The sequence below is a fragment of the Meriones unguiculatus genome, chromosome 6 (genome assembly GCF_030254825.1).
Source record: "Meriones unguiculatus strain TT.TT164.6M chromosome 6, Bangor_MerUng_6.1, whole genome shotgun sequence".
Lineage (NCBI taxonomy): Eukaryota > Metazoa > Chordata > Mammalia > Rodentia > Muridae > Meriones > Meriones unguiculatus.
Window position 1 is genome coordinate 54209065 of NC_083354.1, and position 18080 is coordinate 54227144.

The 18080-nt window shown below is 40.4% G+C and overlaps 1 protein-coding gene across 19 annotated transcripts in view; it reads right to left on the reverse strand.

The window, feature by feature from the left end:
• Tfdp2 (transcription factor Dp-2) overlaps positions 1-18080 on the reverse strand; it is a 125249-nt gene that overhangs the window by 22412 nt on the left and 84757 nt on the right. For 7 of the 19 annotated variants that reach the window (XM_060385474.1, XM_060385486.1, XM_060385484.1 and 4 more), the window contains 5 exons: positions 11807-11928; positions 9084-9131; positions 4516-4678; positions 4268-4414; positions 2043-2111 (listed from right to left, as the gene is read on the reverse strand). In XM_060385474.1, the coding sequence (XP_060241457.1) occupies positions 2043-2111; positions 4268-4414; positions 4516-4678; positions 9084-9131; positions 11807-11928 (549 nt within the window). Of the gene's footprint in view, positions 1-2042; positions 2112-4267; positions 4415-4515; positions 4679-9083; positions 9132-11806; positions 11929-16031; positions 16146-18080 lie in introns of all 19 variants that reach the window. The other 12 variants (XM_060385491.1, XM_060385489.1, XM_060385488.1 and 9 more) reach the window with 3 other exon arrangements.

Here is an 18080-nt window from a genome sequence, read left to right on the forward strand (position 1 = left end):
CCTCCAGGTGGAAGGGAATTCAGATAGGGAAAGGGAAACTACAACCCAAGACTTCTCTATCTTTTCTCCTCCTTCACGCTGCAAATGGGATAAAAGGGCTCTAAGAGTCCTCTGGAAGTCACTACCTGACTCCCTTCACAATGGGCAGAATTAGACCTCTCAGATACTCAGAAAAACCTGATTTTGTTAGAAAGCATGGTCCCCATAACTCTGAGTAATTAAAAAATAAATCCCAGCGCTCTGAAGGCAGAGGCAGGTGAACCTCTGCATTTGAGGCCTGCCTGGTCTACAAGGTGAGTTCCAGCGCAGCCAGGGATATGTAGAGAGAACCTGTCTTAAAAGGAAAAGAAAAGAAGATAGATGCCTCAGGGGGGTCCTCAATTATGCTATCCTTCAACCGACTCAATTATGCAAGAGAGGGAAAATGATCTAACAATCCCTATATATTCAACTTTCTTTTATCCTCAAGACCACATGACCACAATTTTCAGGTCAATCCTGCTCTTTTGACAGCCCTTCTGGTTTGGCTCTGCACCTCTGACATCAAGAGACTCACTACTAGCCCTGTAACCCCGTAATCTGGCTGCCCTGTTTTCCCCCACACTCGCCCATCATACCCTAGAGGAACTAAAGTTGTTCAGCCTGAGGCTTCCTGACTGCCTTGAGGCCTCTGGCAGAGCTCCCTTGCAGAAAATGAGGAGAGAATTTAGACCTACCTCTGTTTATAGAGCCTTCTTGTTAGCGGAGCTTAAAGATATCAAAAGGGGCAGCATGGTCTACAAAGCAAGTCCAGGACAGCCACCAAGGCTACACAATGAAACCTTGTCTTGAAAAACCAAAGGGGGGCGGGGAAGAAGATATCAAGGGGAATTAGGTAGTTTTACTGGGAACATTGACCAGCATATACAGATCTCCCAGCAGCTAAAAGCCTTTACAGCATTGCCTGAAGAGATTTCATGTTCATTTTAGACCATGACCTTAGAAAAAGAAAGGTAAAAGAATGGGCAACAGCGGCTGGTAATGACTACCATATGGCCCAGAGCCGAGATGCAAAGGCCTAAGTTCCCACAGGAGTTCAGGTGGCCCCTCTGAGTGACCCACTCATGTTTTAGAGGACTTAAGGAAAGCAGGGATCAAATCCCTCAGCTGCTATCAGCCCACATCATTTGCCAGAGAGAACGTGAACCTATTACTTTTCTCCAGACAGAAAAGGGAACTATTGTGAAAACATACTAATGTAACCCCCGAGTCCATGGAGGATGAGGCACTCCTAAAAGACAAATTCTTCACCCATCAGCCCCAGATATTCACAGGAAATTCCCCACACTGGTGGCTAAGCCAAGTGAGAGCTTGCCTGGACCACTACCCCAGTATATTGCAAACAGAACCTGGAAAGGGACAGGTAGAGGACAAATGGCATAATAACCTACTGGCTGTTATGAGAGCTTCCCAAGGAAAGGCCATCTTGAAGTGTCCTCGGTCCCAGAAAACAGCCACTTTCAGAGATGAATTGGGCCCACTCCTGAGAGGCATTACATGGCCTCCTGCCTGTCAACGGAGAGACCTTCTTTTCCAAAACTCATTCCTCATTTTGCCTCCCTTTTGGAGCAGATATTTTCTCAGCACAAAGTGGGACTCATCCTGCCTCTGAGAGGGAACCTATGTCTGCCTCTGGTGGAAGACAATACGATGAGGAGACTCTGGGTCAGGCCACAACTGCCTCGACAGTTGTGATACCAGTTAATATCCCACCAAAGGGACAAAACAATAAACAACCAAATTCCTTGACAGTCCTGAGTAAGGGTGAGCACCCAAAGGGAACTGCCGCATTCAAGGTGGGAACCTGGGAGTTTGGTAAGGGGTTAAATGTGAGAGCTGGACCACCTAAAAGGCTGAGCATTCGAGATCAATGAGGGGTTGTAGTATTCTTCCAGATACCGCCTGATGGCACTACAACTACAAAACACACTGGTGTTAGAAGGAAATAAGCAGAGAAACGCCCTATGGGCAAGGAAATAGTGAAAAATATGCCAGATCTTTACCTGAAGGAGAAGCTCTTGTAGTTGGGCCCGTTTCTGCTTTATCCGTTCTATCCGTCTCTGCTTCTCTATCTTTAAAACATAAGTTCAAACAAACAAACAAATCTTTGAATCATTTTTTAAAAGATTTATTTTTATTTTAGGAGTGTTTTACTTCCATGCTTGTCTGTGCACCACACGTGTGCCTGGTGTTTGGTTTCTTTGGAGGCCAAAAGAGGGCATTTGGTTCCCCTGGAGTTACAGATGGTTCTGAGCTATGTGGGTATCAGGAACTGAACCCTGGTTCTCTGCAAGAGCAGCAAGTGCTCTTGGTTGTTGAGCTACCTCTCCAGCCCCCAAAGAAATCGTTAAAATAAAGTTATACTTTCATCCTCTGTTGTTGGATTTTGAGATAGGGTTTCCTCATTTAGCTCATTCATGCTCGGCTCAAACCCAAGATTCTCTTGCCTATCTCCCAAGTGCTGGGCATACAAGTATGTGACATCATATCTAGCTTGCTTTCTTTTCTGACACATCAAGTGAAGCATCTTTCTTGTCTGCTCCAACAATATCCTGTTTGTTCCCTACGTACTCTGGTCTGTATTAGGAGTTCCTTTTCATAGTTCTATTAGCCACTGCCACTTCAGTATTACTTGAGTCACATGAACCCCTGTGACACTGCTGTAAGAATAAAGGCTAAGCCCTAACTGCCAGTTACAGCCACGTCCATTCTTTCTCTAACATGCCTCTCTGACCTACTTAGTCAGACCATATCCAAGCCTTCCTTCTCTATCACACTTCCCTCCCTTTCTACCAGGTACTTTTATAAAAAAAAAAAAAAAAAAAATTAAGACAAGCTATTACTATATAACCCAGTCAAGACAGGGTCTTGTCTGCCTCCACTTTCCAAATGTTGACATTTCAAGTGCGCACTGTTGGTCCCAGCATTTAAAGAACAGCCACCTATGGTTTCCAGATCACATCTACACGCAGAGCATTCAGAAATTTACTGTATCACTCCACTACACCCATACATCTTGGCCACACTTAATTGTAAGACTTCCTTGTACCTGTCTTGGTCCAGTGAATGCTGGTAAACATCCGACAAACTCTGTTCCCTCTCAAAAATGAACTAGTTGATTATCTCTTTGGTAAAAATTTAACTTATCCCTTCCTCTAAGAGAATTTAGATGCGTTTTTTCATGGTTGTTCCTTCTCTCTCCCTCCTCCTTTCTCACTCCTGAGATAGAACCTAGGGCCTCATTCATACTTGGCAAGAGCTCTGCTACAAAGTGGTTATCTTGAGCCCAAATTAAATCCTATTTCTGAAAATTCTTCTATTTCTCATCTCTTTTACTAAAGCAACAGTGTCTTGAGGTCTTGATTTAGTGTTAAACTTTGTCTCTTCTATGGTTAAAGACATGGTAATGTTAATAGATTTTAGCTTATGAGTCTTTAGAATCAGCTTAATATTATTCATAATGTAATTAAAATGATGTTCAAATTCTATTCAAGAAAAAGAGAAAGGAAGACACTTCTATTGTAGCACATAAAAACACCATCCTTGGGCTCTGATGAATGTATTTTTTTCTGTAATTCACCAGAACAATAACATATATATATATAATGTATAATAATATATATTATATATTTCAATTTCTAGGTGGGGGTGAAGTATAAAGGTACTGAGTAAAATCTATAATCAACTGTAATTATTTCCAAGAGTTACTGTTAACCTTAGTTCATATTATTCACTGTCATAACAGTAAGATTATAATGAACAAATTTAGAAACTACGTCAGGAAACACATTCATTTAGGGAAATTTCTCTAGAGTGCTTAAAATTAACCAAGCTAAAAATGCTTTTTAACATTGTTCCAAAATTAGTGAGAGCCATGTACAAAATGCCATTCTGTCACTTACTGACAGTAGAGTCAAAGGTACATTTAACTTTTGTAGTTATATCCAGGATATTAGATAAGCAACACAGGAAACAAGCCACTAGCCTGAGCTATTGTCTGCATGCTTACAGACTTACTTTGCATCAAAAGAATTATTCATGTTAGATCTGTTAGATGATCTACCAATTCAAAATCCTCCATGGAGTCTTAAAGTAATGACAGTAAACACAAACTAGGAATATTTTAGTATTACATGATTATATTTCTAAATGAAACTGTCTTGCATATTAAGCAAAAACAAAAACAGAAAGAAAAAAAAAAATCTACCCAACAGCACTTCCTACTTACTTCCAAGTTTTGACATTCCTGAGCAGAATTAGTAGGCAGGCCAATCCACTTTATTTCTTTTTTTTCCTTTGAAATTATGTTCATTGCCATTAGCACATTTAAAGCATCGTAAACTCTTCGTCTAATGTTCTTCTGATCGTAAGCCTGCTAAAAATATTTTTATTAAGTTATACATTTTAAAGGTTATCTTTCACATGTTATTGATATTAATAATAGTATCTCCCAACTGCTGGGAAAAATCTACCTACCGAATCAGCTGCCAAGTGGTTACTTGAATTGGTAAACTCAGACACTAGCTCATCAGCTACTTCATTGTATGATGTCGTGCCTTTTCGTTGAACCTTCTCACACACTTTCATTGAAAAATGTCTCAAGCCTTTCCCATTTTTATCTCCTTTTTTGCTTCGTTTACTAGAAGAGAAAAAAGATTTATGGAAAAAATATTTCATTATACTTAAAGAGATCTCCTCTATAAAACTATTTAAAATATAAAACCAGGAGACAATCATTTAGTTTGTTTCAAATGAAGAAAAATTAAACTGAAGAGAAAATGTCTTCAAATTTAATTCTTACATTACGAGCTTAACAATATATAGAATGCTTTTCTGTAATGTCATTCATTTAGTAAGCAAGTAGACAATTAAAAAAAAAGTAATTACTGTTATATACCAGCCACTAATAGACACTGGAAATAAATCTGTGGAAAGCTATATAACTGCCTTCTAGAGATAATGCATTCATAAATATTTATCTTTTGACTATCTCAGTTCTTACCCATTAAAATTTGAGGGATCAGTTTTAGTTCTAATAATATATGAGCATCAAATATATGTAAGAACTGGTTTAAGGATCAGAAGTATAAAAATCCAGGTGAAGTTTTTCTCTCAATGAGTCTTAGAGCATGATAATAAGATACACCCATGATGGCAGATATTCCAAAGATGAAGTGGCAGGCCACAGTTCCTCAGTGTTCTGGGGAAATGAGAAGATGGACAGCTATTCTAATCTACAGGAAGATGACTTGTGGGGAGTCATTTACATTGAGAAAAGCCACAGGAAGGAAGTGAGGAGAGCTTTGGTCAGAAAAGCAGCATCAAGTACAGGACACAGAAAACAGATAATATGTATAAAAGACCAGCAAGTATGGTGGGGTCAGCCAACACAGAAGGCAAGGCGAGCAGTGACAAACCTGTTCAGCACCAGGCTGCCTCAAATGCAAGCATACAAATCTGACTTGTTTCATTATGCTTATCAGCACAATCTGAGTTATGAATAAATTATTTATACAATCATGTTTTATGTTATATACAAATAAGATGTTATATACATATATACGTTATACACAAATAAAAAAAGCACTAAACATGCTCTTTCAAAAGAAAGAGGTAAGAAAAGGAGATCTTCTTTCTTTTCCCTACATTCCTATTGTGGTTGTCAACTTAATTATATCTAAAATCAACTAAAACCCAAGCTTCTAGGTTCCTTTCTTTAATTTTTATTTTTTGAGACAGAGTCTCGCTATGTTTTCTGGCTAGCCTGAAACTCACTACATGGAGAAGGCTAGCCTCAAACTCATGGAGAGCCAGCTGCATCTGACTTCACATTTTCTTTATCAGATTACTTTAGCAAGAAGATCCACCTTAATTCTTAGCCACACCTTCTGGTGGCAGCCCAGATAAAAAGACGGGAAGAAGGAAACTGTTTTTGCCTGCTGTCCTTGTTCTCACTGGCAAGCTCATTTGTCCTGTTGCTGAGGCATTCCTTCAGTAGTTTTAGAATACAATCTCTTCAGGATTTCAACAGACACCAAAGATCAGTAGCTCTCTAGGAATCTCCAGGACTCCAGTACTAGATTAGAAATGCTGAGACACCCAGCCTCATGGACTGAATAGCAACTGCCCTCTTGGCTTTTTCTATTATGAAACAGGCAGTGTTGGACTACCAAACCACACCCTGTAAACCACTCTAAATTGCTTTTCATTGTGTGTGTGTGTGTTCTATTCTATTAGCATTTTGTAGTCTGTTCCTTTGGAGAATTAGACTGATTAGACTAATACAGTTAGGAAATGCTCGCAGTTGCCTCCCCACAGTACAGGCACTGTATCTCACAGCTACTACTGAAACCACTAAGTAATTTGAGTTGCACAATGACATACTGACACAGGCAGAAATTCAGTGACAAAGTGGAAAGTGCATTTATAGGGACTAGGAAGTGAAAGAAAAATCAGCTAAAAGTCAGCTGAGGTGATGATCTAAAACTGGGTCAGTGGAAGGGAAGAGGAACAGACAGAATTGCAAAACTTGAACTACACTCTGAGGGGCTGATGAGGTGGCTCAAAGGATAAGGGTGCTTGCCTCCAAGTTAATGACCCAAGTTAGATGCGGAACCCACAGAGGAGGCAAAGAGCTGATTCCATTAAATTGTCCTCTGATCTACATACGCATCAGTGGGGCATGTGCAACAATGATGAACACATGATAGATAGATAAATAGACAGATAGATACAGACAGACAGATGATAGATATAGATCAATACATAGATGACAGATATAAACAATGATTACAGATAGCTATAAATAGATGGTAGGTAGATAGATAGATAGATAGACAGAGAGACAGATAAATAGATAAATGTATGTAATTTTTTAAATGTTAGGGGCTAAAGAGATGACCCAGCAGTTAAAAACAGAGTTTGGTTTCCAGCGTCCACACCAGGCAGCTCACAATCACCTGTAACTTCAGCTCCAGGAAATACCATGACCTCTGAGGGCATCCACATGTATGTGACACACACACACAAATAATCAAATAATCTTAAAAACAAACCCTCTTTAACTGCCAAGTATGGTGATACATACCTATCCTTGTGAAGCTGAAAACAGAAAAAGAAAAAAAAAAGCAAACAAACAAAAACAACAAAACACCGACCTGTTCCTCCCCCTCCCCCCCCCCCAAAAAAAAACCCATCTCACTTCAGTAAATAGGAGAGTGTGTGTGGCTAGAGAGATGGGTCGGTAGTGAAGTGCCCTTGTTGCTCTTGAAGACTTGGTTCGGTGTCTAGCAGCTGCGTGGTGGCTCACACGCCCCTGTAACTCCAGCACCAGCTTCTCGGGACTGAACGCATGTGGAACATACACTCGTATCCCGGCAAAATAGTCATATGCACAAAAATAAACAAATCTAAGACGACTTTTAAAAGGTTTTCTTGTTGCTGCGGTGGTTTAAAGGAGACAGGACTTATCTACTCGTGTGTCTGAATGCTTGGCCCGCAGGGAGCGGCACTGTTAGGAGGTGGGGCTTTGTGTCACTGTAGGGCTTTGAGGTCTCCTAGGCTTAAACTACACCAGTGTGGTACACAGTCTCCTTTTGCTGCTTTTGGATCAAGATAGAGAATTCTCAGCTCCTTCTCCAGCACCATGTCTGCCTGGATGCCATGATGCTTTCTGCCATGATGGCAATGAACTAAACCTCTGAAACTACAAGCCAGCCCTAATTAAACGTTTTCTTTCATAAGGGTTGCCTTAGTCATGGTGTCTCTTCACAGCAATAAAACCCTAACTAAGACAATGGGTATGTGTCTGAATTCCTGTTCAGTACATACTTAGAACACTGGTAAGTCAGAGTTTATCTATGTTCAGTTTTACAGATGATGGCAACTTCCAAAAACTGTGATAATTTATTTTGCCCTCAGTAGCACAGGAACATTCTAAGGGCTTCATATCCTTGCAAAAGTGTCCTCCCCACCCCTCAGTAGATTTTTGGTAGATATACAGCAGTGTTACATTGCAGTTTTCATTGTTTTTTGTTTATTTTGTTTTTAATGACAAATGCTGATGAATACTTTTAAGTAAGTTTATTAACTATTGCTCTTGGTTGCTGGAACAAGAGTTCTATTATTTTGTTCCGCCCGTTGAGGACAGGATCTCATTAGCCCAAGCTGTTTACAGTTTCCTGTGAGCTGAGGGTGTTAGAAAAACCATCTTATAGAGGCCAATGGGCTCTGAAATGACAACTCTCATTCTAATACAGCGTAATACTAGTATGGTACCTATTACAGTATGACATTCTGAACTTAGGCTCATATAATGGCTCTAGGCCGTTACTGATAGCTTATATATTTTTCTTTATATAAAGGATCATAATGGATCCTCCCCCTGCTGGTGCTGGACATTTTAATATAGTGTAATAGAAGTATGGCACCTAGCATAGTGGGCTGCTAGACATTCTGAACTTGGGCTAATATGGTGGCTCTAAGACAACAGTTCTTTTCTTTTTCTCCTATTACTGGGAATAAAACTAGGACTAATGAATGATACACAAGTGCCCTACCTCTGAGCTATATTCCTAGCTTCTAAACCGACAGTTCTTAACGCTAGCAACACCTGACTTGAGAGACATTCATACTTGTTTAAGAGAGACCACAGTGCTTCTGATATACAATCAGGAAGGAGAACCACTGTATTACTAATATTCTAAGAAAAAATGATCACATACCCTCAAAACTATCTGGAGAAACAAGTGTTTACTATAATGTAGAATTATTTAAAAAATGAAAACAACAACAACTTGTTCTAAAGTTTGGGCAAATTAGAGTACTATGGAGTACTCACTTTGGAAGAACATTTTCTTTCCCCAAAGAAGGGACAGGCCTAAGAGACTAATGTCACAGGATATCTCTTGAAACTGTGCAATAAGTGAATTGAAAACCTCAATGCAAAATGAAATGATGCTAGAAACTAAATAAAGTTAAAGTTATGCAAAGGAACCCCCCCTCTTTTCATAGAGGAATATGAAACAAAATATATTTATACTCACCTTTCTGAAAAATCAGAGTCTACAAATTCTCTAGCTCGTTTTCTATCACTAAAAAGACAAAAAAGATAGTTTAAGCACAACACGTAAACAGAACTTAATTCCTTAAATAGCTTATTATAAACTGCCTGACTCTACACTTAATGAACACAATAAAACCCCAGTATTTACAGTGTGTCAAAGACAGGATGATATAATAATCCTTAAAGTGGAGTAAGTTCAATGAATACTTGGGGAGCAAAACAGTTAAGATTTTAGGAAACTCTTTTGCCTTTATACCATATCAATGTATGTCTGTCGATTTGTTTATGGTATAAAGCACTTGACAGGACTGTTCTTCATTTCTTGAAGCAAGGTCATTCTTAATAAAGATTTACTGTTTGTTTGCTCCACAGTCACACAGGCCAGGACACCAGGTATATAACTCCTCAAATAATAAAACTTCAAAAGTGATAAAATAAGGTTGGGAATATTATTTTAAGATTTTCCTTTTAATTTTTATTCATGTGTATGTGCCTATGTTTATATATGTGACATGTATGTCCACAGAGGCTAGAAGGTGTCAGATGTCTTGGAGCTATAGTTAGGAGGCTGGCTATGAGGCACTCAGTGTGGGTGCTGAGAACCAAACTCCGTTCCTTTAAAAGAACATATTCTTTACTATTTACTTAGCCTGGCTCCAGATCTTCCTTTTCTTTCTTGCATGCTTATCCCCTTCCCCCACCCCCAATAGACAAGGTTTTACTATGTCACCCAGGCTGGCCTGGAACTCTCTCAGTAGTCCTCTTGCCTCAGCCTTTCAAGTACTGGGACTACAGTAAAGCACCACTATTTGGCTTCATTACCTTTTACAGAAGATGGGGTGCTGAAGTAACAGAGGAGAAAGGCTAGCAAAAAGCTTTGTCTTACAGACAAAGATGAAGCACAAAGGCTTTGACAGTAATGGTGATAAAACAGTAACAAAGAATGAATAGCTAATCTCATTGCCTAGTATTTGTTTGTTTGGTTTTTTTTTTAAGTAAAGGGAAGTTTTTTGTTTCTGTTTTGATTTTTGTTGTTGTTGTTGTTTTGAGACAGGATTTTTCTGTGTAGCCTTGGCTGCCCTGAACTCGCTTCGTAGACCAGGCTGGCCTTGAACTCACAGAGATCCACCTGCCTCTGCCTCCTCGGGTGCTGGGATTACAGGCATGTGCCACTGTGCCCAGCTATGAAGGGAAGTTTTCATGAAAATATTAATATATTTGTCCTCTTTTTCTAGTTTCTCTTCTGATTTTTAAGAAACTCAAAGAGAAAATCCATCAGTAAAGGCAACATTTAACATAATTCTGTTTGTGTTAAAACAATAAAAATTACTTTTATATCTCCAAAGTAGCTAAGTATTATGATCATAAAAAGTAGTACTATTTTCAAGTTTTAAAAAGCCAGAAGATGTAGTTGTAAGTTGTTAAATTGTTTCTCTCAGCTTAAATATGGCTGTACTCACTGGACATGGTGGTACCTGCCTATGGGCAACTCCATGTTGGAGGCAAGCCTGGGCTACATAAGAGTCCAATCATAATGGGTGACTTTAAAGCAATACACTAGTTTGTAAAGATCTAAAAAGGTTGAGTATGGTAGCAAATAACAGTAATCTCAATATTCAAAAGGTGGAGGCAGAAGGATCACTAGGAGCTCAAGGCCAATCAGGACCATGTATCCAGTACAGGTTAGCCAGAGTTATATCCCAAGTCATAACAACAGCAACAAAATTACCACACTCAAAGCAATCTAATCCCAGCACTCAGGAGGTGGGGGAAGTCTGATCAGGAGTTCAAGATGATAATTTAGCTGACTTAGAGAGCTGGAGGCCAGCCTAACCCTCAACGAGAGCCCATCTCAAAACCTCCCAAAACAAAATAAATAACTCCACCTCCCCCCAAATAAACCAAACCAGATTAACAAGAGAAAACAGGGCTGGGGAAACGGCTCACTTGCCATGCAAACCCAAGGACCCCACCCCGGCACACATATAAAGCTAGAAGTATGGGGTGACCTGTCTATAATCCCAGTGTTTACTCCGCAGGCCAACGTAGGGGATTATTAGGGCAAGCTGGCCTAGTAGACTAGCCAAATCAGCAAGGTCTGGCCTCAGCAAGAGACCTCCCCTAAGTAAATAAAATGGAGAGTGATCAAGGGAGACACCGTGGCCTCCATACACATGTTCATCCACAAATACATATGCCCACACAAACACATACATCACACACACACACAGAAAAATAATTTTAAAAAAGTTCTGGAGACAGCTCTGCAGTCAAGAGCACATGCTGCTCTTTCGGGGACCATGGTTCCTTAGTTTACTCTAGCTACCTCGGTGGATCACAACTGCCTGTAACCCCAGCTCCAGGCGGCCAATGCTCTTGCCTGTACTCAACAGGCACCTGCACCCATGGTCACACACTCCACCCCCACATACACATATATACATAATTAAAAATCTTTGGGCTGGTGAGACTACAGATAGAGCCTGACAAACTAAGTTTGATCTCCAGCACTCACACAGTGGAAAGAGAACTGACTCCCAAAGTTCTCTAACCTCCACGCATGCTCACGGTATGTATGTGTACACATTCACAAATAAATAAATGTAAAATGTAAAAAAAAAAAAAATGATAGCAAGTAGACAACAACACAGCAAGACAGTAAGGGGGTGGAGGCTTAGAAATAGTAATTTCTGACACTCTTACCTGGGAACCCAGCCGGTAGCCTCAGCTATGTGAGTCTGAGTGACCATTGCTGGTGCAGGGGTATATGGACTCCCAATCAGAACACTTCCTGAATTGGTAATTCTCTGTGGTGTGCTTATAATCTGTAGAGTTGGTAACAAGAAAATAAAATTAAGTATTTATGCCTTTAATCCCAGCAATAGGGAGGCAGAGGCAGGAGGATCTCTCTGAGCCTGAGACTAGCCTGGTCTACAGAGTGAATTCCAGGCCAGCTAGGTCTATATAGTGAGATGGAGATGGCTCAGTGGTTAAGAGCACTGCCTGCTCTTCCAGAGGACCTGGGTTTGATTCCCAGCACCCACTGGCAGCTCACAACCATCTGTATCTCTACTTCCAGGGGATCCAATGCCCTCTTCTGGCCTCCTTGGGCATCAGGCACACACATGGTGCATACACACACATGCAGGTAAAAGATCCATACGACAGGCAGGCAGGTAGGTAGATAAGATGTTGCTAGCTAACAGGAGAAGGTGTTGCTAGCTAACATGAGAAAGAAGTGCTATGAACAGCTTTTACACCAACCATCTAAGTTATCATTAGTACCTATGATTTATTTCCATTCTAGCATCTTAAACCACCAGTATCCTGATATGATGTCACAATGTAGATTCGAGTAAGTGAACAGCAATTTACAAGGATTAACCTGGCAAATGACAATTTCTTGCCATCAGAAAAATGAAAAGCTTTTGTCCTACATGGCAAGCATTTTGGGAGCTGGAGAGACAGTGCCTTGGTTAGGAGTGTTTGCTGTGCAACTGTAACAACTGAAGTTCGAATCCCATCAACATAACAAGCTGGGCACACCATATTCACCTGTAACCCAGCTCTGAGGGAATTGGAATAGAAAGATTCTTAGGGCTTACTAGCTTTCAGTCTAGCCGAAAATATGCATGCCCCACGTGTTCAGGAAGATACCCTGCCTCATATGAACAGGAACACAAAAAATAATTAATGCACATTCCTGGCTTTCAAACACACATTGTATAACACTCATACACAAATCAATCTTTAATTCTAGCACTTGGGAGGTAGAGGTAGGAGGATCTTAGTAATGTGAGGCCAGCAAGGGCCACCAAATGAGACAGTTTCTTAAAAGCAAGCCAAGATGGACGTAGTGGTACATGCCTTTACTCCTTTAATCCAGTACTATGGGAGGCAGAGGCAGGTGGATGTCTGTAAGTTCAAGGCCAGCCTGGTATATATAAAAAATTTGAGTCTAGGACAGCCAAGGCTCTGTTACACAGAGTAACCCTGTCTCAACCACTCCTCTCCCCAAAAGCAAGCAAACATTATCCCTGAGAAAAGGGAAAACAAAAGCTTTATTTGAGATTAAGTATACAAACTGCAGTAGAGCCTGATTTATGTGACCTAGGATAACAGTGAGTTAGCTCTTCAGAACCTAATGTACACACACAAAACACTATTCAACCTGGATTATTACACAATGCATCAACCAAGTTCCCTGAAACAAACCACACCTACATTCTGTAGACTGATTTGAACTTCAGAATCTCATGAGAGTGGTGAGTTAGAATATTGCAGATGGAGAGCCAACATGATCTTAAACTATCTTTAGTGCCTCTAATAGTCATTTATCATCAACTTCTGTACCTGGCTGAACATCCCTTTTGGAATACACCAATTTAGCAGACCACTAGCTTTCGCTAAGTCAAAAGCTAAGAGTATCATCAGTCAGCAGCAATGACCTTTGGCAGTTTTTCTCATTTGTTGTAATCTGTGTGCCTGATGTTCTCAGGAATGAATGGATGACTGATGACTATCTTTGTTCTGTGACTACAGGAATCCATGCAACCACTTCCACAGGAGAACACGTCATTTGGAACAACTTCAATCTGTGTTCTCAAGCCATGAGACACTCTCATTTGTCTCAAAATAAATTCTCTCTTTTCCTTTGGATTGAGAGTTGTATTTTGCATTGACAAATATAATTCTACGTTTTTCCCTTTTCCAACTTTACTCCATATTATTATTATTATTATTTAATAATTTATTTAATTTTATTTTATGAGCATTAGTGCAAAGGTGTCAGATCCCTTGAATTGGAGTTACAGACAGTTGTGAGCTGCCATGTGGGTGCTGGGAATTGAACCTTGGTCCTTTGGAAGAGCAGACAGTACTCTTAACCACTGAGCCATCTCTCCAGCCACCCCCCGTATTATTAAATAAAGTATTTTTTACTTAATAAATATGTCAAGCACAGTGGCACTTGAGAGATAGATACAAGTTCAAGGTCAGCCTGGCTTATTGACATAGCAAGTCAAACCTATTCTGGGCTACTCAGTGAGACCCTGTATCAAAAAACTACATACATACATACATACATACATACATACATACATACATATGTAAAATGGAGATGTAGCTCAATTTAGGTAGAGTGCTTTGTTGTTGAATTGATATTAGACTCTAGAGGGCTTCCTTACCCCAGCTAGTTCCCAAATAATCAAGACAGAGACCTTTTAGAATTATAAACGCTTCAAAACACAGTAACTGGGCAGGTATCAACCCTCTAAGCTTTTTTGTTATTTTCCAGTTACATGTACCCCAATATTAGTTGTCATATGTTCTGTTTGGGCTGCTTGTGTTCCATCACGCCAGTCCTCATGGCCACGTGCTGTGCCGTGGCAATTTCTCTCCTGTTTCCATTCCAGTTTCTACATCTTTTGCTTCCTTCTCTTCCTCCGGGTCCCCTGCTCCCTCCGAGAGCCTAGGAACCTAAACCCTGCCTACTTCTCTTCTGCCTAGTTACACTCTGGGTGGCAACCAGATCTTGGGGGCCAGTAATTAGCATTAGAAAACAAAGCATCACACTAACGCCCAAGTGAGCTTGCAGCGAACTCAAGAAGCTCTGGGTTTGAGCCCTACAAATTCCCAGGCTGGGTATGATGACCCATGCCTGTAATCCTAGCATTTGGAAGGGAGCAGCTGGAGGATCAGAAATTCAAGATCATTCTTGGTTAAAAAGCAAGCTTGAGGACAGCCTAAGCCACATGAGACCATCTTAAAATACACATAACATTGTACCATGTGAATTTAATATCATCAATTATTAGATACATGTTGGAAGTTGGCCTGGTGTTATGTATTCTAATGTTAATTCCTGGCCCCCAAAATCTTGTCCCTTAGGTAAATTCTTACCCACCCACACCCCTTCCCCAGTCCACTGATAGGGGAGGTCCTCCTCCCCTTCCCTCTGATCCTAGTCTATAAGGTCTCATCAGGAGTGGTTGCATTATCTTCCTCTGTGGCCTGGTAAGGCTGCTCCTCCCTCAGGAGGAGGTGATCAAAGAGCAGGCCAATCAGTTCCTGTCAGAGACAGTCCCTGTCCCCATTACTATGGAATCCACTTGGACACTGAACTGCCATGGGCTACCTCTGTGCAGGTGTTCTAGGTTATCTCCATGAGTGGTCCTTGGCTGGAGAATCAGTCTCAGCAAAGACCCCTGGGCCCAGACTTTTGGGATCTGTTGCTTTCCTTGTGGGGCTTCTGTCCTCTCCAGGTCTTACTATCTCCCACTTCTTTCATAAGATTCCCTGCACTCTGCCCAAAGTTTGGCTAAGAGTCTCAGCATCTGCCTCGATACCCTGCAGGGTAGTCTTTCAGAGGCCCCCCTGTGGCAGGCTCCTGTCCTGTTCCCTGTTTTCTCCCTCCTCCGATGTCCATCCTCTTTGCCTTTCTGAATGGAAATTGAACATCTTAGCCAGAGTCCTCCTTCCTGATTAGCTTCCTTAGGTGTACAGATTTTAGTGTATTTATCCTATATTATATGTCTAATATCCACTTATGAGTGAGTATATACCCTGTGTGTCTTTCTACTTCTGAGATACCTCACTCAGGATGATATTTTCCAGTTGTGCCCACCATTTACCTGCAAATTTCATGATTTCCTTGTTTGTTTGTTTGTTTGTTTGTTTATCACTGAGTAATATTCCATTGTGTAGATGTACCACAATTTCTATATCCATTCCTCAACTAAGGGGCATCTGGGCTGTTTGTAAAGCTGCTACAAACATAGTTGAGCAGATGTCCTTGTTGTATACTTGAGTGTCTTTTGAATATATGCCTAGGAGTGGTATAGCTGGATCTTGAGGTAGCACTATTTCTAATTGTCTGAGAAAGCACCAGATTGATTTCCAAAGTGGTTGTACAAGTTTATATTCCCACCAGCAGCAGAGGAGGGTTCCCCTTTCTCCACATCCTCTCCAGCATGTGTTGTCACTTGAGTTTTTCATCTTAGCCACAGAATGTGTCTTGATGTACCACATCTTTCTGCAGAATCTATACAATACCAGGAGACACTCACAGAAAAGCTGCAAGTGGTGGTTCAGATTTATAAACCCAGAGCTTGGAAGGCAGAGACACAGATCTCTGTGAGTTTGAGATCAGCCTGGTCTAGAGACTAAGTTCCAGCCCAGCCAGGGAAACACAGTGAGACCCTGTCTCACAAAACAAGACTGTAACACAAAGGACATAGTTCTCACTAATTATATCACATATCAAAATGTTCTCTACCAAGCATAAAGTGGGCATGGACAGCTTAAGAAAAAAGCAGATTGATCATCAAGTTCACATACCTAGCTCATTTGCCTAGCAAGCCGAAGACCCTAAATTTAATTCCTTAAATTTAATTTCGTGCTGGGTGGCAGGGGAATCAAATACTAACAAAAGGAACCTGGAGTATTTCATCCGTCTATTTAATCCACTCTATTTCTACAGAAAAGTCTTCACAAAACAACATAAGCACTCTAACTGAATGTCTTCCTTGTATAGTATTTTTTTTTCCTTTAAAGGTCCATTTACTTATTATGTACACAATGTTATGTCTGCATGCACACTTGTACAACAGAAGAGGGCACCAGATCTCATCACATTTGACTGTAAGCCACCATGTGGGTGCTGGGAACTGAACTCAGGACCTCTGGAAGAGCAGCCAGTGTTCTAACCCTCCTAGGCATCTTTCCAGCCCCACACCTGTGTAGTATTGTTACTAAAGAATTCTTTTGGTGATTGGCAGCATAGGGCTTAGTGTTATTGATGTAATGAGGATGAGAAAGAAGAGACATAAGAAAACCCGGTTTTCTTTATTTAGAAGAATCCTGGAAAGGAATAACTAAGTTTTAGTTTACTTTTTCTTTTGCTTTTCAACGTCAAATTATCACATTCTACAGTTTCTTAACATTTTCTTTCTTTCTTTCTTTTGGGAGGGGATGGTTTTTCTTTTTTTCTTCCCCTGAGAAAAGCTTTCTCTATGCAGCCCTGATTGGAATTTGCTTTGTAGACCAGGCTAGTCTCAAACTCACAGAGATCTATTTGCCTCTGTTCATAAGTGCTGGGATCCTAACATTTTCTGGGTGGATAAACTGGAAAGATGATAGAATAAAATCTGTAATGCAAGTTCAAAATGCATATTCTTTTAAACTAGGAAAATAACAATGATCATTACGAAACAAATGCTAGGTATAGTGGCACACATATTCAATCCCAACACTAAAGACAGAGGTAAGCAGATCTCTGTGAGTTTAAGGCAGCCTGGTCTACATAGTGAGACTGTCTCAAAACTGAAACAAAACAAAATGTAGACAGACACAAAGTACTAGATGCACAGGAGGCTGAGGCAGGAGAATTACTTGAGCTCAGAATTCCAAGCAAGCCTGAGCAATAGAGCAATATCCCATCTCAAAAGAAGCAAAACCAAAACAAAGCAAAATTCTACCTCCAAATGCAGAAAATAAGTTACATGGATAATGAGTCAAAGCATATTTTATGTCCCTGAAACTTAATTTTGAAGTTCCAAATTTAAACCTCTGGGTTGGCAAGAAGGTCATGTAGGGTGGAAGTGCTTGCCACCAAGCCTCATGACCTGAGTGAGTTTAATCCCTGAAACCCACATGGAAGAAGGAGAGCAACGACCCCTGGAGTTCTCTGATCCCCATAGGTACACTGTAACTAATGCGGACTGAGATGTATACACATGAAAATAAATTAGCAAGTATGTGTAAATTTTCTTCTAACATTCAACTATAGAAGAAGAAGGCATTTTACATTTTAGAATCAACTGTTCCTCAAACCTCAGATGTCTGTAATTTAATCTTGTCTGTCATTTCTAGAACAACTGATTAGTTAGGCTAAGGAAACCAATAGTGACTATGCATCCTAACAAGAAGACTGGCTGCCCTCAAACAACATATCAGAAGTACTGCTGCCATCTACAGT